This window comes from Bos grunniens, chromosome 3, assembly GCF_055505025.1.
Source record: "Bos grunniens cultivar Pamir isolate PY7600 chromosome 3, Bosgru_T2T1.0, whole genome shotgun sequence".
Classification (NCBI taxonomy): Eukaryota; Metazoa; Chordata; class Mammalia; order Artiodactyla; family Bovidae; genus Bos; species Bos grunniens.
In genome coordinates this window covers 96069995-96095172 of record NC_141167.1, presented here as the reverse complement: position 1 = coordinate 96095172, position 25178 = coordinate 96069995, and the positions used below count along the sequence as shown (strand labels likewise).

The 25178-nt window shown below is 37.5% G+C and overlaps 1 protein-coding gene across 9 annotated transcripts in view; it reads left to right on the top strand.

Moving 5' to 3' along the window:
- Window positions 1-25178, top strand: part of GDAP2 (ganglioside induced differentiation associated protein 2) — a 79472-nt gene that overhangs the window by 34133 nt on the left and 20161 nt on the right. For 6 of the 9 annotated variants that reach the window (XR_015160806.1, XM_086392117.1, XM_086392115.1 and 3 more), the window contains exons 8-13: window positions 665-821; window positions 11952-12028; window positions 12761-12837; window positions 15555-15694; window positions 15995-16049; window positions 24726-24869. Coding sequence is in view for 8 of the 9 variants with exons in the window: in XM_086392117.1 (XP_086248243.1) it covers window positions 665-821; window positions 11952-12028; window positions 12761-12837; window positions 15555-15694; window positions 15995-16049; window positions 24726-24869 (650 nt within the window). In the remaining variant the exon portion in view is untranslated. Of the gene's footprint in view, window positions 1-664; window positions 822-1663; window positions 6886-11951; window positions 12029-12760; window positions 12838-15554; window positions 15695-15994; window positions 16050-18156; window positions 18645-24725; window positions 24870-25178 lie in introns of those variants that run through there. The other 3 variants (XM_086392118.1, XM_086392119.1, XM_086392122.1) reach the window with 3 other exon arrangements.

The following is a 25178-nucleotide window of genomic DNA, read 5'->3' as shown; positions in this document are numbered from 1 at the left end:
ACGGGCTTGAAGTATGCCCAGCCTCATTCAGAAATCCTCAGAATTGTGACTGCCATGATAGAATATCATTTTTCTTAAATGCACAAAATGCATTTTGTATGACAATGAGCAGTGAAGAGCAAAACCAGTTGAGGTGTCAGTGCTGGGTGGTCATTAGCCACAAGGTTCCCTTCTGTCCACCATCCTCAAACACTGCTTGACTTCCACCAGTATCTCAAAAAATATTGTCACTTGATAAGCTGTAGTTTTCATAAATATTTTCAGGTAGAACATTGAATCTGTTAAAGGAGATGTAAAATCAGCTTGAGGGATTGAAAGAAGATTCATTTAGTGGTATTTTTTAATAAAAGCAAACTCTGAAAATCTTGCCTATCACACTTTGAGGAACAGTGGTACAAATGTGAAGAAGTCCCAACTGAACAGCTCAGATGGTGGCATTGCCTTGGGAAGCCCGCCATCGTCCATGGATTCTGTTTGTTTGCTTTTCTTTCTTGAAAAAAAAACTGTTTTGTCTTGGGTTTTTTTTTCCCCCTCAAAAAGATCTGGTGAGGCAGTGGAGAACACATTAAGAGGTGATCCATTCCCAAAGGATTGGCTGCTAGCAAAACATAAAATAATCATATGGATAAATAGCCATAAGCTATTGATAGCTTTTTTGTTACAGATAACCAGGAAGAGGAGGACGAAGGCTTGGGAGTTGATCTCTCTTTCATTGGCTCTCATGCTTTTGCCCGAATGGAAGGAGATATTGACAAGCAAAGAAGACTGATCCTTCAAGGGCAGTTATCAGAGGCAGCTCTACAGAAGCAGCATCAGAGAAAGTAAGACAAACCCTTTGGACAGACACATAAGGACTAGAGAAACAAGATAGGGGCTACCTCTACTAAATGGTCTACATATAATGTGGTCTCCTTTATTCTTCCTGACAATCCAGTAAGGAAGATACTGTCCCCACTTAGTAGATGCAGAAATTCAAAGTTAATTTGTCACAGATAATATGTGATGAAGTCAGCGTTCAGATGCACCTCTGATTTCAGAGCTTCTGCACTTTGTTGCAGTTATAGTACCTCTATAAAATTAGATTATATTCTAACAGCAGAAAGTACGGAAAAGGGGAAGCCGAATTACAAAGTTTTTGTTTAACATTACTATATTTGTAATTAAAGCATAGTCTATGGTTGTCGTATTAATGGTTAAAGAGTTTTATTTCCCCCTGATTTATCCCAAGGACTTTGTGAAGTCATTCCATTTCTTTTACATGTTTTCTGAAACAATTCTGAATAAACCCTTTTTGACACATAAAGAAAAGCAGCTTTGTTATTTCTGGGTAAGTTTGTCCAAGTACTAACAGATTACCCTTGGAAAACTAGCTGCTTTTCAAAAAATTTTAAAGGAAAGGAAAAATCATAAACCCTAATTGGTTAATATTCACTATCTTTTAGGGTTGATTGAGAGGGTACCATCTCTTAGGGTTGTTGTGAGTGTTAAATAAGATAGTGTAATGGACTTAGCACAGTACCTGGTAATTCTAGCAAGCTCTTAAAATTGGCCACTGCTGCTGTCTTTAATACTGAGCAAATTTTGACCTATTATATACCTTTGAGCTTGGGTACTTGCCACCCCTTTTGACTGGATTACTCTTGTCCTTCAATTCGTTCTCCAGGTTTCAGCTCAGACTTGATTGCCTCCAGAAACTTAGCTCCCTGGAGATAAGTTGGAGTAGATGGAACAGAAGTCTTGTCTCCCCCATACACTTTTTTCTTTACACCCTATACTTAACCAACAAAAGCATAGCCTAGCATTTATTACACTATACTGTAATGATGTGCGGTTGTCAGTCTCCATATATAAAGTGGAAGTTGTACTAAATAATCTCCGAGTCCCTTATAGAATTAGAATTTTGTTTTTCCTGAGTTCCTGCTCTTCCCTTTATTATTTTCATAAAGAAAAGCAAATTAGCCACTAGGGGGCATCAGTAAACAGCTTTTCCAAAGGCATGCACCATCAAATGATAGCTTCAGTGGTTTCTGAACTTGACCATGCGTAAGAATCATCCGGCAAACATTTTTCTTTAAATACAGTGACTGGGCTCTGCCTCACATGTCTGGGACTTTGGCCTTTATATATATTTTGAAACTTTCATATTATGATTCATGCACTGCTAGATTTGGATACCTTTGTTTGGACTAGAGCTGTAGTTCTCAAACTGTTTGGTCTCAGGTCCTCTTTGCATGCTTAAAAATTATTGAGGACCCCAAAGAGCTTTTATCTTTACAGCTTGTACCCACTGATATTTATTATATGATAAATTACTTGTTCGGGCTTCCCTAGTTGCTCAGTGATAAAGAATCCACCTCCCAGTGCAGGAGATGTGGGTTCAGTCCCTAGGTCAAGATCCTTTGGAGAAGGAAATGGCAACCCACTCCAGTATTCTTGCCTCGGAAATCCTATAGACAGAGAGGAACCTAGAGGGCTGTAGTGCATGGGGTCTCAAAGAGTCAGACAGAACTTAGCAAATAAACGATAACAACAGAATTATTTGTTAATTCACTTGGAAAATAACCCATTATGTTTTTACGGAAAAAAAAAAAACTTTTTTAAGTTAGTAAGAAATGCATCATTCTACATTTTTGCAAATATTTTAATGTTTGATTTAATAGAAAACAGCTGGATTCTAATATCAGCATACAGACTGTTGCAATATGTTGTTTTGTGTGAAGTATATGAAGAAAATCTGACCTCACTAGATACATAATTGGAAAAAGGAGTATTTTACTAGCCTTTTAAAATAGGGATATTCTTTGATATTACACCATAACTCAATCAATGGTACTTTAATAATGTTTGGTTGTAATATGGAATTTCAGACTATATCTATGAATTTTGTATTGTTATATTAGAATGTGTTGTTTTATCCTGCACTTTGAGTAGATTTTGTAATAGTTGATAGTATGAATTTATAACATGGTGCTTTGGCTCACTGAATTAATCAATTGTTCCAAATATTGACACATTATATTACGCAATATCAAAATACTGTATTTGTTAGTGTTACCACTGCTGTCATCAGAAAAGTCCTCAAGTGTTAGGAATGGTTACCTTCTGGTGATGGATATAAATTTGCCAGCATTTTATATATATATATATATATATATATATATATATATATATATATATATGTATGTATGTATGTATATAAAAGTTCAAGTTTTATCACTGGTAACAAATACTGTTGGTTGTTTTTCTCGATATGACAGGGTCACTTTATTCATTTTTGAGAAAATATCTGCCAAAAACTCATATTGAATAATCACAGTTTGCCCGTCATTAGTTGAAGAAAAATGGTGTTTCATGAAAAAAAGCAGTTAGTTCAGTTAGCAGGTCAGACAGTTAGTTCTTTACTTTAGGACAGCCTTAGGCTTCAGTCTGCAAAAATGCTTTGTGTGTTCTGCCCATTTTGTGACACATTTAATATTAAAAAAATGTATTCCCAAGGGTTGATGTAATAAAATTAATAACTTTTTCTTCCTCATAGAAGACATTCTTAAATGAAACTGGCTTTTTTTTCCGCCCGAGTCTTTTGACAGTTAAAAACACAATAACTACTAGTATGATCTGGTGCTTCCACCTGTATTCATGCTAATGCAGCAGTTTGTTTTGTACCATCAGTGCAGATGTCGACACAGTAAAAAAAAAAAAATGATGTTTTGCTCTTATCATGAAGATAGTTTGACCTTGCAGAGCCCCTGAAAATGTCTTCAGACTGTGGCCCACACTTTGAGAACCACTGGTCTGGGTCTCCTAGCAGTACTTTATAGTTGAAAGGAGTTTTGGTAATTACCTGATGTGGTTTTCTGAAATGTAGTATGGCATTAGAATCACCAAGGGTACTTTCTAAAATTTCACAGGCCCCACACCAAACTTCTTGAATCAGAACCTCTGTGGGGAGGGCTCAGGGTCCATCCTTCTAAGGTTTCTTAAATGATTTCTTAGACTATTCTGTGCCTGATCTGGTCTGACCCCTTTAACTTAGAAGGGTAGAAGGGTAAATTGACCACCAAGAGTGACTTCACCATGGTCACAACTAACTGAGGATGAGCTACACTGAAGCTGATCTCCCTTCTCTGCTACCATCTCCAGCCACCTACAGAGACCAGATTCAGAGAAGCTGGGAAAGGACCAGACATGTTCTGTATGCACGTGCAGAGAATTACGTTGTTATCACCTTTCTCAAATCAATCACCCTAGTCTGTCTGTCTGTCTGTCTGTCTGTCTGTCTCTCTCTCTCTCTCACACACACACGCACACACACACCTTTTTCATTTCTCTGTGGGTAATACAGATAAACTGGCATTTGTTTGTGTCTGGACTAGATACTTGCCTGTCTTGTGTCTCTCTTTTTAGTGGGGGGATTTGTGAATGACTTGTTCAAGCCAGTATTATTAAAATAAATCTGTATTCACTGAGCCCATGCTTTCTGGAAAGGGGTCCTCAGCAAAGGGGTAGGTTAGAAAGGACTATGAATGCAGCATGTAAAGCATTGCCCTTGTTGGTAGAAAGTGATGATCTTGAGATTCAAATCAGTCTCAGAGTTGACAGTTTCTGTTCAGTTCAGGAAGCATTGGATATTTACTCTATTCAGGGTACTATTCTAGAACTGAAATAGACAGGTAAAGAAGGTAATCCCTTTAGAAATCCATGAGTGAGCCACACTACCGTAAGACGTCAGGGTGTGTTACGTATGGTGCTCTGGTTGTTGTGGACGTCTAGTTAACACATAATAACACATCAACCTACAGGCTTGATGAAGAGTACCACCTCTGGTTCTTAAAGCCTGAACCAAGAAACAAAGGGCAGTCTTTAGTTAGGAATATCTTTTTGAAACCCTTCAGTTCTTGCTTCAGAAACAAAATTAATGGTCACATGGATAGGTTATAGGGTTAGTTCATTCCTTTTGTAGCATTGGCTTTTCTCTGTGTAATAATTCACTTTAACATCTAAAACAATTAGATAAGTTGTCTAATTCTTGATTATTATTTCCAGTTATTCCACCCAATTGTGACACTAATCTGGGTGTATCATAAGATAGGAGTTGGCTTCCTTACAAAAATTAGCAAGCAATCTAGATACTCTTTTACAAAGATCCAGCTTTTAAAACTCTTAAATTGTTTTTCAAGTACTTTTTTCTTTTTCTTTTTTCCTTGATTGGCTTAAGATCCAGTTGCCTGTAACTCTTAGGTCATTTCTCACAGTAAAAATGTTATCTCATTCATTATTAAATATTTATTGAACCCTTACTGTTGTGCCAAGCTACAAATACAACAAAGTGACATGCAAGGCAGATCTAGCCCCAGGCAGCATTGAGCTTAAGGTCTTGCAGAGAAAAAAAATGTTAAACTAATTACTGTATAAAGATGTATTTAAATTGTAGGATACAATAAGAGTATATATAACAAGGATTTTAACTAAGTCCAGTGTGGGACAGCTGCATGAATCATGTCCGACTCTTTGCAACTCCATGGACTGTAGCCTGCCAGGCTCCCTTGTCCGTGGAATTCTCCATACAAGAATACTGGAGTGGGTAGCTGTTATTCAGGGGTTCTTCCCAACCCAGGGACCGAACCCAGGTCTCCCACATTGCAGGCGGGTTCTTTATTGTCTGAGCCACCAGGGAAGCTCAAGAGTACTGGATTGGGTAGCCTATTCCCTTCCCCAGGGGATCTTCCCAACCCAGGAGTCAAACTGGGGCCTCCTGCATTGCAGGAGGATTCTTTATCAGCTGAGCTACCAAGAAAGCCCATTAATATATGAAAATGTATTTAACTTACAGGATGCATTAAGAGTATATATAACAAGAGTTTTAACTAAGTCCAATGTGGGACAGCTGCATGAGGTCAGGAAAAGCTTCTGTTAATTTCAAACTGAAAATTTTCCCTGGGCTGTTGGTGGTATACCAATAAGTAGGTTAGTTAGTGGACTTTTAAGAGTAATTAAGCTTGGATTTTCTTCATTATTTAACTCTTGGTTGAGCATTTGGATGGTAATTTATTAACTAGAAGAAACAGCCTTGTGTTTGCTTTGTGAGGGCAACATCCAACCTTAGCTGACTGCAGTCTATTGAGAAACCATCTACTCAGTGTATCTGCCTGGAGAGCACAGTAGTGGGTACTTTTGTTGCCATTGTGATGTATTTTGTGTGACTGTTAACCAGTGATTATATTTTACCTATCAAAATAAAAAGCTTTTGAGGTTGGGGTGTTTTTTCTTGTTTGATTTTTAGCTTTTGTTTTAATTGTTGGATTAGGATGAAAGGCTCCATGTCTTCATTGAAATAAAAGGAAACTAGCAAAAAGTGAAGTGCAGTTTTCAAAAATATAATGGAAAGTTTAAAATATTCTTTGAATAGGTGGGGGAAGCAGGGATAATCAAAGCAAATTTACACAATCTGTAGAATGGAGGGGACAAATAGAATAAAGAAGAAACCAGATGAAGATGGCAGTTGTAAGTTGTTGCATTGGAATTCATCTCAAGGTTCTTAGAAACTATAACAGTTGCCAGTGTCTCAGCAGTGATTCTGAACCTTTTTTAAATCGTAAAGCCTTTAAGAATCTGATGTAAGCTATAACCTTCTTCCATAATCATGTTCATAAAGATTTGCCTATCCTAGGGTCTCAAGTTGTTTATTGCAGATGAGGTTGAAAACATTTTTGAGTTTACATTATTTTACTTCATATTATGGGCTAAAATTAATTTTAGATGGGTTAAACTTAAGTTTTTAAAAAATTAAAATTTATAGGAGGAGTCATAGGCTAGTATTCCTCATACCAATAAGAAAAAACAGATTTCTTAAACAAAATATAAAAAGCACTGACTACAAAAGAAAAATTAATCTTGACTATATTAAAGATAAGAACTACAGAAAGTGGGGCAATTAAGCTTAAAGTAAGTGAAAGGCAAATTGCAGAATATGAGTATTCACAATACACACAACTGGCAAATGATTCAGCTCAGTCAGTTCAGTTCAGTCGCTCAGTCGTGTCCGACTCTTTGCGACCCCACGAATCGCAGCACACTAGGTTACCTGTCCATCACCAACTCCCGGAGTTTACTCAAACTCATGTCCATTGAGTCAGTGGTGCCATCCAGCCATCTCATCCTCTGTCGTCCCCTTCTCCCGCCCCCAATCCCTGCAAGCATCAGGGTCTTTTCCAATGAGTCAACTCTTTGCATGAGGTGGCCAAAGTATTAAGAGTTTCAGCTTCAACATCAGTCCTTCCAATGAACACCCAGGACTGATCTCCTTTAGGATGGACTGGTTGGATCTCCTTGCAGTCCAAGGGACTCTCAAGAGTCTTCTCCAACACCACAGTTCAAAAGCATCAATTCTTCGGCACTCAGCTTTCTTCACAGTCCAGCTCTCACATCCATACATGACCACAGGAAAAACCATAGCCTTGATTAGACGGACCTTTGTTGGCAAAGTAATGTCTCTGCTTTTTAATATGCTGTCTAGGTTGGTCATAACTTCCCTTTCAAGGAGTAAGCATCTTTTAATTTCATGGCTGCAATCACCATCTGCAGTGATTTTGGAGCCCCAAAATTAAAGTCTGACACTGTTTCCCCATCTATTTCCCATGAAGTGGTGGGACCAGATGCCATGATCTTAGTTTTCTGAAAGTTGAGCTTTAAGCCAACTTTTTCCCTCTTCTCTTTCACTTTCATCAAGAGGCTTTTGAGTTCCTCTTCACTTTCTACCATAAGGGTGGTATCATCTGCATATCTGAGGTTATTGATATTTCTCCCGGAAATCTTGATTCCAGCTTGTGCTTCTTCCAGCCCAGCGTTTCTCATGATGTACTCTGCATATAAGTTAAATAAGCAGGGTGACAATATACAACCTTGACGTACTCCTTTTCCCGTTTGGAACCAGTCTGTTGTTCCGTGTCCAGTTCTAACTGTTGCTTCCTGACCTGCATATAGGTTTCTCAAGAGGCAGGTCAGGTGGTCTGGTATTCCCATCTCTTTCAGAATTTTCCACAGTTTATTGTGATCCACACAGTCAAAGGCTTTGGCATAGTCAATAAAGCAGAAATAGATGTTTTTCTGGAACTCTCTTGCTTTTTCCATGATCCAGCAGATGTTGGCAATTTGATCTCTGGTTCCTCTGCCTTTTCTAAAACCAGCTTGAACATCTGGAAGGTCACGGTTCACATATTGCTGAAGCCTGGCTTGGAGAATTTTGAGCATTATTTTACTAGCATGTGAGATGAGTGCAATTGTGAGGTAGTTTGAGCATTCTTTGGCATTGCCTTTCTTTGGGATTGGAATGAAAACTGACCTTTTCCAGTCCTGTGGCCACTGCTGAGTTTTCCAAATTTGCTAGCATATTGAGTGCAGCACTTTTACAGCATCATCTTTCAGGATTTGAAATAGCTCAACTGGAATTCCATCACCTCCACTAGCTTTGTTCGTAGTGATGCTTTCTAAGGCCCACTTGACTTCACATTCCAGGATGTCTGGCTCTAGGTGAGTGATCACACCATCGTGATTATCTGGGTTTGAAGTTCTTTTTTGTACGGTTCTTCTGTGTATTCTTGCCACCTCTTCTTAATATCTTCTGCTTCTGTTAGGTCCATACCATTTGTCCTTTGTTGAGCCCATCTTTGCATGAAATGTTCCCTTGGTATCTCTAATTTTCTTGAAGAGATCGCTAGTCTTTCCCATTCTGTTGTTTTCCTCTATTTCTTTGCATTGATCTCTGAGGAAGGCTTTCTTACCTCTCCTTGCTATTCTTTGGAACTGTGCATTCAGATGCTTATATCTTTCTTTTTCTCCTTTGCTTTTCACTTCTCTTCTTTTCACAGCTATTTGTAAGGCCTCCTCAAACAGCGATTTTTCTTTTTTGCATTTCTTTTCCATGCGGATGGTCTTGATCCCTGTCTCCTGTACAGTGTCACGAACCTTTGTATTTTTGATCTAATGCAAATGATTAAATCAAAAATATATAAAGAACTCCTACAAACAAGTGAGAAAAGAACAAACAACCCAATAGATAAATGGACAAACAGTATGAACAGGCATCTCACAGAAAAAGAAAAAAGCCAGGAAATATGAACAGGATCTCAGCATCATTAACAACCAGGGAAATGAAATACAATTTCAAACCCAGTTGATTGACAGTTAAAATATTTGCTCAGATCAAGTGTTGAAGAGGACATGGATTCTTAGAACCTCCTGTTCATTGCTTGCAGAAGTATAAACCAGTACAAAATGTGGAAAACAGTTTAGACCTTGAAACCAAACATACCCTGTATGTTCCACTTCCATTCCTAGGAGTGTCCCCAAGAGAAATCAAACACACATATACCAGGAGATATGTAAAGTAAGTTGATTGTAGCACGTTCACTGTAGCAATAACCTGGGAATAGCCTGAATACCTGTCAGTAGGAGAGTGGATGAAAACTACAGTGTTCATGTAGTGTGAGTACATTATGGGTAATAGTCAAAGAGAATGAACAGCATTGATACCCAACATTAGAGAGGAATTTTAGCAGTAAGTCCAAAAACTAGACCCCCAAAATTTTGTGATAAGCTTTTGTCTTTTTTGAATAGTTAAAAACAGCCAAAAAGCTTTTTAGGAATATGTGTAGATGAATTAAAATGATATAAAAAGGAAAACTAGAAAATGAGGAACCTGAGATTCCAGATGATGAGTGAGGAGAGGCGGAAGCTAGAATTGGAGCAGAGTGACCATGGTGATTAGATGGAGGTTTGTGATGGTGCTGACTTTTGTTTTGGGTAGATTTTGGAATGCTTATTACATCATTAAAAATAACTAACTAGATAACTACTTTTTAAAAGAGAACCATGCATGTACCAGTCATGAGAATGTTTTGAAGCAAGGTGATTAGTTCTATTCTGTGCATCTGAGTTCCAGTTAAAAATTTTTTTTTTCTTTAGAGTTCATTGAATATGTAGTGACTGAGTGTCAGGAACAACCCTAGGGACTTCCTGCAAATATAGAGACAGTGAAGACATAGTCCCTATCTCGAGGTCTAGCAGAATGGACACAAATACTGCAGTGAGTGGGGAAAGAAGCCTTGTGCTGATCTTTGTGATACGAAGCGGGAAGCAGTTCTACCACAGTTCTGGAACTTGCTTCCACCCGCTCCTCACTCTAGCCCGGACCCCTACTCCCACAGTCCCCCTCTTAGAGACATACTTGATTGATAAGGCATTTAGATGTCTGCTAGATTGCTTGTCTCATACTGAATTATGACAGTGTTAGTTGTCTTTGTAATATGTCTGTCTCATATGTTCAGCCTGAAACTCTGAATCCAAGGGCCTTTTACTCTTCTCAGGGCTCCAAAATACCCTGAATAATACTTATGTTTATTATTTCATTCAACAAAGATTTGAATCCCTGATATGATGCAGGCATTGCATTTTTGCAATAAGTCTTTGAAAAATGAGGTAATGAATACACAGAGTATAGAAATGAACAGATATTTACTGAATTCCTGTTGCATGTTTGTGGTATAACCTGTGGTGCTCATAAGACACTTAAGATATACTGTTCTCTTTAGTCTTGATATGGAGATGGTTTAATCATAAAACAGTTAGAAAGCAGTACAGTTGGGGGATTAGTGTAAATAACCTGGGAAATAGCTCCATGTGAAAATACGGAATTGAACGTATGAATAGGGAGAACTAAAATAAACGTAGATCTTTTCTTGACTTGCACATTGTATCTTAAACTAACATTAAAAGCTGTTGACTTTAAATTCAGTTAGCACAGGTGGGTATGTTTCTAAATTTAAAAAGGCAGACTATAGAGCTGTGTAATACTAAGTGTGTTTTTTTTTTTTTTTTTTTTTTGGTTTTTAATAAATGTTTGGCCATGCTGCATGGCTTGTGGAATCTACATTCCCAGACCAGGAATCTAGCACAGAGTCCTAAACACTGGACTGCCAGGGAATTCCCAATACTAAGCTTATTTTTCACAAGCAACAATTTCCATGAACCTAGCAGGCATATCACTTGTTGATTACAATCCCTATGTAATAGACTTCCTATTAAATATCCTTAGTTATGTGGTTTTATAGCTGAAAGGTGTTCTGCAGAAACACTGTTTTGCAGATCAGGAAACTAAGGTCCATAGACCTGAAGTATCTTTATTAAGGTTGCACAGAAAGTGATAAGATGAGAACCCAAATATCCTCTCTCCAACCAGTTTTGTTGTTGTTGTTGTTTTTCATGTTGTAGGATGTTGCCAGATGAGACCTAAAAGCTCTTTGAGATTTTTAATGTTTTTTCCAATTTTAACATTCTCTTAGCCAAAGCCAAAATGCAATCTCTATGATCTGGTATATGGAGTATCAGTAGAGCTACTGTGATTAGTCAGTCATTAAATAAGCCTGGACTTCCCAGAAAAAAGTGTGCCTAGTTTCTTCGTGATCTGGCAAAACATGTATAACACTTAGCTGTTTTTCTTCTGAAAAGTAAGTTCCTTGAGTGTCTGACCATGTCTATTCACTAGAGTATTCTCAATACCTCTCATGAAGTAAGCAGTCAGTAAGTCTTTGTTGAATGAGTGAACATCTCTTGTGGAAAACTGCTATTGCTTTAAGCTTTGTTTGCATTTTCTTTCAAGTAGAGGAAAATAATAGTATTTTAAAAACAATGTTAGTTTGAGTACTAGGTATCTTAGCCAATTATATGAGTAGTCTTCATTTGCTCAAAAAATAATTTTAAAAGTCATCTGGTGTGAACATCTTCCTTTCTCAGTAACTCATTTGTTTTGTTTTTTAATAACAGTAGAGATTCAGCATAGTGTAACAGCCTCTTTAACTCCTTCCTCATTATAATAAAGCATTCTTTAAGCTAAAAACAGGTCTCATTTATAGATTTACAACTGTTTGTTATAATTATCATATCCTTTATTTCCCTAGTTATAATCGCTGGTTGTGTCAAGCAAGATCTGAGGATCTATCTGATATTGCTTCTCTAAAAGCCTTATACCAAACAGGTGAGCTTAAAGACATGGCAACTTATTCTGTTACTGATTAAAAGACATTATTTGGTATGCTGTTATGGACTTCATTCTTCTCTGATTTTGCCCATTTTGTCTACATATAGATTTTTTTTTTTTTTTTGGTACAATGAAGATAGGTTTTGCTCATGATTAATATGTTAAAAATATCATATTAACCTGTAAGATTTTCAGCTAGTTATTCTATATTGGCCAAATGAAGTCCTTTTTCTTCCTTTTTTGTGTCTTATAAAATTTTTTCCTAGTTTTCAAGTACCATAATCTCTTTATACAGAATTCAAACGTTATATAAATATATAACAGAGACTGTGAAAGTTGTCAGATTCCCCCTTTATATTTCTTTTTCAGAGATTTGAGTTCCATTATTTTTTTTTAGATCACTAATGTTATTAGTTAACTTAAATAAAAAGCTATTTATAAAATTATCTTTACCCTGTGACCTTACCTTTGGTTTGCCCAGATTTAAAACCTATAAGAGGGCTTACCTTAAAACCAAGGACAGTCATCAAAACTTCATGAAGCTGAAAAAAAATGAAAAAGTGGTTTTCCACGTAGTGAAAGAAATCTGAAGATGAAATTTGAAAAGCTTATGTTCCTAGTTTTTCGTCTTTTACATTTGTTTAGAATATTTTTATACGGTCAGAGCCCAGGACAAATAATACTCCTGGAATAAAGTTTCTGGGTGCTGATTACGTTTCCTGTTTGTAGGTGTGGATAACTGTGGTCGCACGGTGATGGTGGTAGTTGGAAGAAACATTCCTGTAACATTAATAGATATGGACAAGGTAAGCCATAAAAAGGCTTTGTTTTGTAAATAACATTTTAAAAAAATAAGTAGGGTATGAATTTGGAATCAGGGCTTAGAATATGAGATGAGACAGAATTGCATGTCTGTGACTGAGTAGCAGCCCTGGTTCTACAGGTTGGCACACACCATTTCCGTCAGTTAGGGGTCCGGCCTTGTGTCCGAGGAGAAACAGAATACTCAAATGCCACAAGGTGATTTCCAAAAACTCACCTGCTGTGTTTTGGACATGACATAAATGGCAAGTTTTTGGTCGGACTCATTCTGTATTATCTGCCTTTCTTGAAAAAAGAAACATAAACTTTTGAGAATGTATCTGAAGAGAAGAAACCAGAGATGTAGTTAACCCAAGATGTCATCATTTCCTAATCCCTTCTTTTGAAGTTAAAGGACAAAAACAGATGATTCATAGCAGAAGAAACGGTATTACTAGTAAATAAGAAAATGTTCAACCTGATTAGTAGTGAAAAAAAAAAGTGAATTAAAATGAGGTATCTTTTTTCACCTTCAAAATTAGCCATTACTTTTTTTTGTTTTTATTTTGTAGCCATTACTTTTAAATAATAATCATTGTCATCAAAGATTAATTAAAACTATCAAAGTGACCTAGTAATTTCTGAGAATTTGTACTAACTACTAAGGTAGTAATCCTAGGAATGAAAATAGCTATTGGCCAAGAAACTGCCCAAATTGTGGAATATTTGGGCAAGGGACAGTCAAATCCAAAAGATAAATACATAGATCATCCTAGAACATCAGTCGTAATAGAAACTGACTGCAAAGGAAGAGACTCACTTTAATAAATAATTTTTAACTATAGTAAAAAAAAAAGTACTCAAAAGTGTAAAAGATGCATACAATTTTAAGATAAAACACCATTGTGCAAAAGCAGATGATTACACCTGGCTAAGCCCTTAGAGTCCTGGTCCCTGGTGTTTAGATAGAAGAAAAAATTGGGAAAGCCTTAGATCTGGCATGTTACTCAAAGGCTCATTTGTGACACAAAATAACAAATTCTGTTAAGTTAATTATTTTGCATCCATAAATGGAATGTTCTGTGACCCTGAAAAAATTATGGTTATGAAGTTAAGTACTATAGAGAAATGTTTATGATATGGTATCAATAGAAGAAAAAGTGATACATAGTATGTATACATTGCCCTTTTTTTGGGCGAGGGAAGCAGGATGGGAGTTGAAACATAAAGGTAAAAACTGGAAGTCAGTATTTTAAACTGGATTTCATAGTTTTAGGGAGAATTTGTTTTCTATATTTTTCTGTCATGTGGCTATACTTCTTTATAAATGAAAAACTTTAAGTTAAAGATGGAGAATTTAAAGCTGAAAATGGGTATCTTAATTGCCCTGGGCAGGAGGTAGTAAGTGGACAGAAAGAGGACCAGAAGCAGTCTGGTAAGAGCAGAAATAATAAACACATACACACACACACACACACACCCTTTAAATGCTCAACTATTTATAATAATCAGTATGACGTTTATTCACAGCATTAATAATGTGATTCATACCAATAAAAGCGTAAACCCCTTTGATTCTGATGTGTATTTGCATGGTGTTCTGAATGTTTGTGATGTATCATTTCATTTATATCGTGAGGCCCAAACCAGCTAACGACTGGAAGTAAAATGTGTTTCCTTAAAGCCCTCCTCTGTCTGCTCTGGTAGCAGTTGGACCCATGCTAACTAATCCTCAGTAGTCCATTCATGTGAATGCCAAGGACTCCCTTGAGGCAAAAATGGGGAAATAGCCTGTTTGATAGTAATCCTTCAGGGGCTGCCTCTCAGCGCCATGTGTGTCATTGTTTATAGATACACCAGTGGGTCATGCTGGCCCTGCCCATGTTGTGTCTCTGCTTTGTACTTAATGTTTCTCTTAAATTTCATCCTTCTTGTAATGGCATACTTTTCTAACTGATCCAGGTCACATTAAGTTTGAGTCAGAGCAGAAGTGCTGCCCAGCCCACTGCCTTCTGCTCACTAAACCTGTTCTCATTTTCCTCATTCAGTTCAATGTTAAAGATGCTGAACAGATTAGCCCTCAAAGTGAGCCATGTGAGGCATGAGTCTGTATCTCAGTGGAGACCGCAAAGATTTGTCACTGAGCTCAGGTAGAACCTTCAAGAATGATTAAAAGTCTAGAAATTCTTTAACAGTTTTGAAATCATTATCCCAGAGAGAAAAGACCTGGTTGTTGACTGAAGAGCTCTTTTGTATATACAAAGAGCTCGTTTGGGAGGATGGAGATATTCTCCTCCATCACTTAGGACAGAAAGGGAACATACCATAGCATTATGGGAACTATATGGGAAGATCTTTTTGAAGAGATACTTGTTCCTGATGTCTGCAGTGTCTGGAGCATAGATTAGATTAAGCTCCTGGGTTTTTTCTCTCTCTTGGCCTCAAGTGGCACATTGGTAAAGAATCCACCTGCCAGTGGAGGAGATACAAGAGATGTAGGTTCGATCCCTGGGTCAGGCAGATCCCCTGGAGTAAGAAATGGCAACCCACTCCAATATTCTTGCCTAGAAAATCCCATGGATAGAGGAGCCTGGCAGGTTATAGTCCATGAGGTCTCAGAGAGTTAGACACAACTGAGCACGTGTGCGTGTGCGTGCACACACACACTGTGAAATAGACTACTAATCAAAATGATCATTACTTTTATTCCTTTTTCTTCTAGGCTCTCTTATATTTTATCCATGTAATGGACCACATTGCTGTGAAGGAATATGTATTAGTGTATTTTCACACACTGACCAGCGAATACAATCACCTGGACTCAGACTTCCTGAAGAAACTCTATGATGTCGTTGATGTCAAGTTAGTTTCTCAAATTTTGAAGGGGAACAATAGCTTTTTCCTTTGCTAGTATTAAGCAGGAGCAAACATTGTGGTATATTCTGTGAAAGGACAGTTCATATAACAGATTTTTATAATATATAGATTGGGTATTTTAATAATAGGAGCCTCCCCTTAATTCCAGTTTATTTTGTATCAGAGTAAATTCATATGTAAACTTTTTCCTGCTTCTAAACTCCTGGAGAAAGAGTTAATTGTTCATAACTTTGATTGGTTTTAGGCATGGCTTATACTGACCCTTTTTTGTTTGTTTTGAATCAGGTACAAGAGGAATTTGAAAGCTGTTTATTTTGTTCATCCAACATTTCGTTCAAAGGTAGGTATTTTTCTTTCTGCTAAATCTTGACGTTAAGTGCGCTATATACCTGCATATTAAGATATATTTCATCATCCTAATTCTTGCTGTTACCATTGTGACTGCTAATTTCCTTGTTTACCCTTCATTTTTAAGTGATCTCAAGTTGTGGTCCTAATGTTTTGGTCCCATGTAACTCGGATATCTTTGTCAGTGACCTTTACAAGCCATTAGCCCCTCTGTCCTTGCCTCTCTGTGCTCTTTGTTTGGGCTTACCTGATGGCTCAGATGATAAAGAATTCGCCTACAGTGCGCGAGACCCAGGTTCGATTCCTGGTTTGGAAAGATCCCCTGAAGGATGACATGACAGCCCACTTTAGTATTTTTGCCTGGAGAATCCCCATGGACAGAGGAACCTAGTGAGCTACAGTCCATGGGGTCGCAGAGAGGTCGGACATGACTGAGCGACTAAGCACAGCTCTTAGTTAATCTGGGCTTTTTCCTGCCCCTGTTCCTAGCTAATTCCTATTTTATCCTTCAGATCTCAGCTCAACAATTACTTTATGTAAAAAAGGAAAAAAGAAACCTCTCTGACCAATCCTGCCACTAGTAGGTACTCCTACAAGTCATCAGATATAGCAGTCATGGATTGAGATATAAATTTTGAGAGTCATCATCAAGTAAATAGAGCTTTAACTCTTTAAAAGTGTTAATGAATAAAATCACAGACTTAGACCAAAGACAGCTGAAGACAGAGCACTGGGATCAGGGAAGGAAACCAAGAAGTAATCAAAAAGGCAGCAGGAGAACCAAGGTTGACTAATGCTGTGGAAGCCAGTGGACAGGCAAAGCATCAGAGATGGTAGAAATAGTTATTATTTTAAAGTGCTGTAGAAAAAAAAATAAATAAAGTGCTGTAGAGAAGTAAGATAAGACGTGAAAAGTCCTCATTATATTTCATAACTAAGATGAGTGAAGACTTCCGTGAGAATGTTTTCCACTTTGAGAAATTTGTCACTGTTTACAAAATTGTTGTTTCTCATTGAAATACCATCTTTAAATTTTGCATGAAGTGTTTTAAATAATCCTTTTTAAAGCTGCAAATTTCCTTTTGGTCCCTCAGTGTTACAACATCACAGTATTAAGTGCTATGCTTATGGGAACACTGCTTGGTCAGGCTTTTTTAAAAACATAAAATGTGTGAGCAGTCAATTAAATCACTTATAATTGTCTTTCCTGCTTTTCTTTCAATGGACTTCTGACTACATAGTCTTAGCAGATAGTATACTATTAACTTTCCCACTCTTGGGGAAGTTAATTTCATTATGCTCAGCAGGTGGCTAATTTTTTCTTTTTTTCTATAGCACTTACGGAAGTAATGCTTGACTATTTCCCAAAATTTCATCATCCATTTTCTTTTTTATTCATCCAGTAGCTACTGAAATTTTTTCTTAAATGGAGACACACAGAAGGATTAGCTTGATTTTTAGTATGTCTTTGCAAGAACACCTGCTATTTCCCACTTGTACTCAGAATTGTACCAGAGGTTCTAGCCAGTGTAATATGGCAAGAAAAAGGAACAAAAAGCATCTCAATTTAGAAAGGAGTAAATAAAACTGTCTTGATTGACAGATGACATGATTATCTATGTAGAAAACCTTGTAGTATCCTCAGAAGAGCTATTAATACTAGAATTAATGAGTAACTTTTTAGCAAAATTTCAGGGTTTAAGATCAATATTCAAAAATCTATTATCCATATTAGAAAGAAATAATTTGAAATTTAAAAAGCATTATAATTTACACTAGCATCAAAAATATTAAGTACTTAATGATAATTATGACCAAAAAATGTGAAAGACTTATACATTGTACAAGTTAGTAATAATAGTAGTAGTAGTAGTTGCTTGGTTGTGTCTGCCTCTTTGTGACCTCATGGACCGTAGCCCACTGTATATGCTGTAAAACATTGATGACATGCATCAAAACAGACCTAAATAAATGAAAACATATCCTGTATGTGTGAATTAGAAAGTTTAGTTTTGTTAAATTGTCATTTCTTGCTGAAGCTATAGATTCAGTTCAGTCCTAACCAAAATTTCAGCAAGCTTTTTTTTTTTTTTTTGTAGAAATTGACCAATTAAAATGCAAAGAATCTAAAATAGCCAAAACAACTCAGGGAAAGAACACAGTTGGAAGACCAGCACTGTCTGCTTTCAGGGCTAACTCTAAAGCTGCAGTACTCAAGACAGTGAGGTATGGGCATGAAGGCAGACAAATTGATCAACAGAGCAGAATTAAGAATCCAGAAATAGATCCACATGTATATGGATAACTGATCTTTTTCAAAAGTGCAAAGTTGGGTCAGTGGAAAAAGGATAGTCTGTTCAACAAATGATATTGGAACAATTAGATATCAATATGTAAAAAAAATGAACTTTGATCTGTGACTTGCATCATGTACAAAGTTAACTGAGAATGAATCAAGGACCTAAATGTAAAACATAAAACTTTTTAAACTTCTAGAAGAAACTATAGGAGAAAAAGTTCTGTGTGACCTTGAGTAAAGCAAGTTATTTCTTAAATTAACACCAAAAGCATAATCTATAAAAGAAATTGAACTTTATAAAAATTAAAAACTTCTGCTCTTTTGAAGATAGTTAGGAGAAGAAAGTGAAGAGGAACTAAAAAGCCTCTTGATGAAAGTGAAGGAGGAGAGTGAAAAGGTTGGCTTAAAGCTCAACATTCAGAAAACTAAGATCATGGCATCTGGTCCCATCACTTCATGGGAAATAGATGGGGAAACAATGGATACAGTGTCAGACTTTATTTTTGGGGGGCTCCAAAATCACTGCAGATGATGATTGCAGCCATGAAATTAAAAGATGCTTACTCCTTGGAAGGAAAGTTATGACCAACCTAGATAGCACATTGAAAAGCAGAGACATTACTTTGCCAACAAAGGTCCATCTAATTAAACCTGTAGTTTTTCCAGTAGTCATATATGAATGTGAGAGTTGGACTATAAAGAAAGCTGAGCACTGAAGAATTGATGCTTTTGAACTGTGGTGTTGGAGAAGACTCTTGAGAGTCCCTTGGACTGCAAGGAGATACAGCCAGTCCATCCTAAAGGAGATCAGTCCTGGGTGTTCATTAGAAGGACTGATGCTGAAGCTGAAACTCCAATACTTTGGCCACCTGATACAAAGAGTTGACTCATTGGAAAAGACCCTAATGCTGAGAAGGATTGGGGGCAGGAGGAGAAGGGGACAACAGAGGATGAGATGGCTTGATAGCATCACCGACTCAATGGACATGGGTTTGGGTAGACTCCGGTAGTTGATGATGGACAGGGAGGCCTGGCGTGCTGCAATTCATGGGGTCGCAAAGAGTCAGACACGAGTGAGTGACTGAACTGAACTGAAGAGAATGAAAAGATCAACTGCAGCCTAAGAGAAAATCTTTGTAAATTAAACATTTATCTAATAAAGGTCTTGTTTTTTGAATATATAAAGAAATCTCTAAGTAATAAGGAAACAGTTTAGAAATAGACGAAAGATTTGTACAAAAATCTGGCTTAACCAGAAGATACACAGATGGCAAGTAAGCAGATGAAAAGATATCAAGCACAATTAGTTATTAGAAAACTACAAATGAAAGCAACGTGAGATATTACCTTCCTACTAGAATGGCTAAAATTTAAAAGATGTTTTTGTGGTCCTCAGTATCTATTCATAAAGCTAGAAAAAGTTGAATCCTATTAATTTATTATGAATGACAGAACTAATATAAAACAAAACAATTTAAAAAAAGAAAACTTAAGGAAAATGTTAATGATTGTCTGAGTGGTTTCTATACCTGTGTTCCTTGTAAAATTCTTTCAACTTCGGTAAATGTTGAAACACTTTCATAATTTTTTTAATGGTCAAAACTGTTTTTTACTCACCACAAATTCAAACTTATCTAAAGAGTATTCCTTTGTGAATTCACCAGACTTATGAAAATATATAGCCACTGTTGGCTAAGATCTGACTTAACCTCTCCTCCCCCACACATGAGGGAGTCAGTGAACAGCTTTCCTTCCCTCACTGTGACATCAGTGGATAAACGTTACCAGAAGTTTCAGTGTTAGAGCCACTCGCTTTGGCTGTCACTAGAACTGCTTCATGTAGGAGTCCATGCGAATGACAGGTTGGGCAGAGGCTGAAGGGGAAATGCATGAAGCGAGAACCATTACATTACCTTTCCATAGCATTTTGGCATGGAGAAACCATTGGAGGACTGAGAATAAAGCTCATATGTAAAGAAATCCACCATTGTTTTATACTAAGTCAATAACTGTAAATGGAGTGGTTGTAATTATAAAAGAATGAGATGAAAAGAAATCAAGGGATAATAAAACAATTGAATCACACTCTTCTGATTTCCGTACTTCTCAGATCTTTTCCAGTGCACTCCACCCAAAGTGATAATAAATTGACTGCTCGTATAAATCACTACTTTCTTTCTTTTTTGATATTTCCTAATAGAACACAAGCTAATAATATTTAAACCCACTGTTGACTCTGGCTCTATTAGATCACTTAAGTGCACACATGTGAACAATCTTTTCCTAGTTTATGTTGTTTTGTGATCCCATGTTCTTGGCTCTGCACTTATGAATAATTGGGTGAAATAATTTCTGGAATTCACAGAATATTCTAGCAGTCTTTTTTTCAAATGTTTAGTTTTCTTTGGGCTTCCCAGGTGGCTCAGATGGTAAAGAATCTGCCTCCATGTTTGGAAGACCTGGGTTCAATCCCTGGGTCGGGAAGAACCCTTTGAGAAGGGAATGGCTACCCACTCCAGTATCCTTACCTGGAAAGTTTTCTTCAGTTTTTTAAAATAATAGATACTGAGTAATGCAAGTTTACCTAAATAAATGTATATGTATGGCTTATGTTGTAAGTAATTGAAAATTACTGTTCATGGGGTTCTCAAGGCAAGAATACTGAAATGGTTTGCCATTCCCTTCTCCAGTGGACCACATTTTGTCAGAGCTCTCCACCATGACCCGTCTGTCTTGGGTGACCCTACATGGCATGGCTTATAGTTTCACTGAGTGAGTCAAGGCTGTGGTTCATGTCATCAGATTGGTTAGTTTTCTGTGGTTGTGGTTTTCAGTCTGTTTGACCTGTTATGGAGAAGGATAAGAGGCTAATGGAAGCTTCCTGATGGGAGAGACTGACTGAGAGGGAAACTGGGTCTTGTTCTGATGGGCAGATGCTTGTAAATCTTTAATCCAATTTTCTGTTGAAGGGCAGGGCTGTGTTCCCTCCCTGTTAATTGACCTGAGGCCAAACTATGGTGGAGGTAATGAAGATAATGGTGACCTCCTTCAGAAGGTGCCATGCAGCACTGCTACACTCAGTGCCCCTGACCCTGCAGCAGGCACCACCAACCCACGCATCTGCCACCATCGCTTCTTGAGAGTCCCTTGGACAGCACAGAGATCCAACCAGTCCTCCTAAAGGAAATCAGTCCTGAATATTCATTGGAAGGACTGATGCTGAAGCTGAAACTCCAATACTTTGGCCACCTGATGCAAAGAACTGACTCATTTGAAAAGACCCTGATACTGGGAAAGATTGAAGGCGGGAGGAGAAGAGGACGACAGAGGATGAGATGGTTGGATGGCATCACTGACTCAATGGACATTGAGTAAACTCTGGGAGTTGGGATGGACAGGGAGGCCTTGCATGCTGCAGTCCATGGAGTCGCAGAGTTGGACACGACTGAGCTACTAAACGGAACTGATTTAAAAATTAAAAGCTGAGCTTTATAAAAATAAAACAAAAACTGAAGACAATGCTCTTGGGTCTCCCTGACAGAAAACTTTTAACTAAGTTTCAACTTCCGTCTGCTTTGAGTAACATTCTCTTGTTAATGCCCGAAGAATGTAAGGGAGGTAATGGGGAGAAAATGCAATGGAGAAATGTGTTTGTCCTTCAGATCCTGAGTGTATATATGATCACTGCCCATTCTTCCTAAACCCCACCTTCTCTTTGAATTTACCACCGCCCCTCACCATGTCAGTATGTGCAGCGTAGTCGAGTCCTTTCACAGAACTGTGTAACTAAGAGGGACTTTAAAAATCATTCAGGTGTAACTTCCTCACTTTGTAGATGAAGAGACTGGGCCCAGATTGGAGTACATTTGTTTTTATTGTAGAATGGAAGAATATTAGACCATCCCTACATAGTAAAGTCGTAAGTCCAGAAACTATTTGTTAATTCTTTCAACATATATTGAATTGCTTACTTTTCACATTGGGCTTTGGTTAGACCCTACAAATACAGTATTGAAGGAGACAATCCCCACAGGGGGAATTGGTTGAAAGAATCAGTTACTACCACAGAGAACGTCAGTTACACAGTAATATGAGTAACACGGTGGTGTTGGAACTCTTAGAGGAAAGCTGCGTCTCGCACTTTGGGTGGAGGGTGGTCAGTGAAAGCTTTCTCACGGAGGTGAATTGTGACCTGAGCTCTGAAGGACAAGTTTTCACCAGGCAAAGAATTGAAGAAAAGGGGGTTAGGAGTAAACAAAGCAGCATGTAAAAATGTCCTGAGGTAAGAGACCATGGAACACAAATTCCCTGTGTAGTTTCTTCTGGCTCCATAATTTTATACTTTTATCCAAGTAGCATGGTGCCTTGCCTAGGACAGGTAGTTGTGTATGTCCTTGAACCATTCATTGTATTTAGGTTTTTTTTTTTTTTTTGGCCTTAGGAGATTGTTATTCTGCTTATGAGCTGGCTCCTTTACTAGAATCTAATTCCTCATTAGAGGAATGGCCATGTCACTGTTAGCCTGTATTATTGAAAGCTGTGCACAATGCTTAGAACTTAGTAGATTCCCAGGAAATATGTAACTCCTTGTGCAAATGCATCTCCTAATACATCCTCGAGATACTTCTCTGTTCTGACTCTGCAGTCTTATTCTCTTGAACTCTTCCTAGGATCTCTAAAATCTCCATGGCCTCTCTGAAGCTCTTACTAATTTATCAGCTAACTCTTGGCTGGTTGTATCCTAATCTAGAATTTTCACTCATCTAGTTTGCAGAAGTTTATGTCAGTTAGGTATATAACAGCCTGTATTTAAAAAAAAATGATGTAAAAAAACTGGGGATTGGTGTGTAATTAAATGACTGCCTAATTTGATTTATATTAACTCACTTTGTTCTAGAAAGGCTGAGTGTGTCCCCATCCCCTCCACCACCCTCCAAATAAACTTGTTAAGGTGAGGGTACGGAGGGTAAAGTTAATATTGAGGCCTTACACCAGTCTTTCATAGTACAGCCAAAATAGAATAGTGACCCAGGTCATAAAACTCATTATGAAATAGATCTTATCATCATTCATTCATTCTTTTTCAATGAATGCATGGTTCTGTCTGTAGCTTTTAAAACTGTAGACCATTCTATGATTGCCTGCCAAGTGCTAGGGAAATTATAAGAAACTGTTTATATTCCTGTGAAATAGAAATGAGTGCTGTACATGAGATTTAAACATAAGGTTGTGAGAATTCAATAGATGGGATAATCTGGAGCTGTCAGGGAGAAATGGAGATGGGTCTCTGCCAAGTCTGGAAGTTTGGGCGAGATTCTGATAAAGATAAGTTCCGTGTTGGCTCTGTTAGTCCACGCTTTTTCTCATAAGTGAGCATGAAGGACATATTTTGCATTAGGGACTAGGAATATGTGCAAGGCTTGGAACAAGCCCTGAAAACCATGATAGGCTGTCAGAGAGACTAACAAAATGATGGGCAGTTGCCCAAAGTGGCGTGTAGTATATTTATAATGTACCTGGTTATACCTTGGAATGTGCTGTGCCAGTACACTGAGAATTCATATACGTAGATTACCTTCTTCTATAAGTGGGGATACCTGCCTCACAGAACTGTTGTACAAGCCTGTGGTAAACAAGACTATTTATGGTGGTCAGTTTGGGTAGATGAATAATAATTTGTAAGTTCTAGCTGTTACCTAGTTCATGCCAGTATTGTTTGCTGTCAAGAATTCTGTTTGTTTGTTTGTTTTTTGCATTGAGCAAATTTTACAGGTTATCTTTATAGAAAAATTGCATGTTGTGAAGTAAAATGACCAAGAGTGGCTCATCCATAGAAAATGCACTTTGAGAGATCGCATGCCAAGTGTCCACTGAAAAATAAATGTTTCAAAAATTGGCAAAAAGTTTCAATCTCATTTTAAAAAAAAGTGAAAAGTGTTTCTGAGATTTGGAGGTGTTAAACGTTTTCACAGTACCAGTGAGGCAGTATTCCATCAGAGTGCAGTGGTTTTGACCACTACCCACAACAAAAAGCACATTGCATCACATCACAGGACACTACAGGCACAGGCATATGACAGAAGCTGAGCTTCAGGAGACAAAGCGCATTCTTACTACAGTCCTTAGGAATTGTTGCTCTAGCATGTTTCTTTCTGTTGTTCTTAATACTGTTCACAGTCCACTAAACTGATTGCATAATTCAGTGATGCACCGCGGCCTGCATTTCAAAAAACACTGCTCATTATAAGACTTTTTTGAAACCAACTTCAATTCTGAAATCGTTTTTATCTAACATAAATTTTCAAGATCATGTGTGTATTTCTGATTCTTGCCAGTCTTAAATCATTTTTTTTTTCTTCTATTAATCAGGTATCAACATGGTTTTTTACCACCTTTTCTGTCTCAGGACTGAAGGACAAAATCCACCATGTGGACAGCCTCCACCAGCTGTTTTCTGCCATCTCTCCAGAACAGATCGACTTTCCTCCTTTCGTCCTTGAATATGATGCCAGGGTAAGAAGTACCAGGAATTCTTCCTCACCTAGGGTATTATTGTAACTGTTTTATAATGCAGTGGGTCTAAGCGCATAATCTTTTCATTATAAGATGCTGTTAATACAATTAATGTGTTTTAGTAAACTGGATATATCATTTGACATTCTTCTCCTAAAGTAACTTTTAGGAAAATGTTTGATTCTAAGAGAGGCCTTCCCCCCCCTAGGGCCTTCCCCCTCTTTTCAATGATAAACATTTTCACTGTAAGTATAAATCCAGTCCTTGCTTGTATTATCAGTTTTCCACCACCTCTGAGACATACCTCTG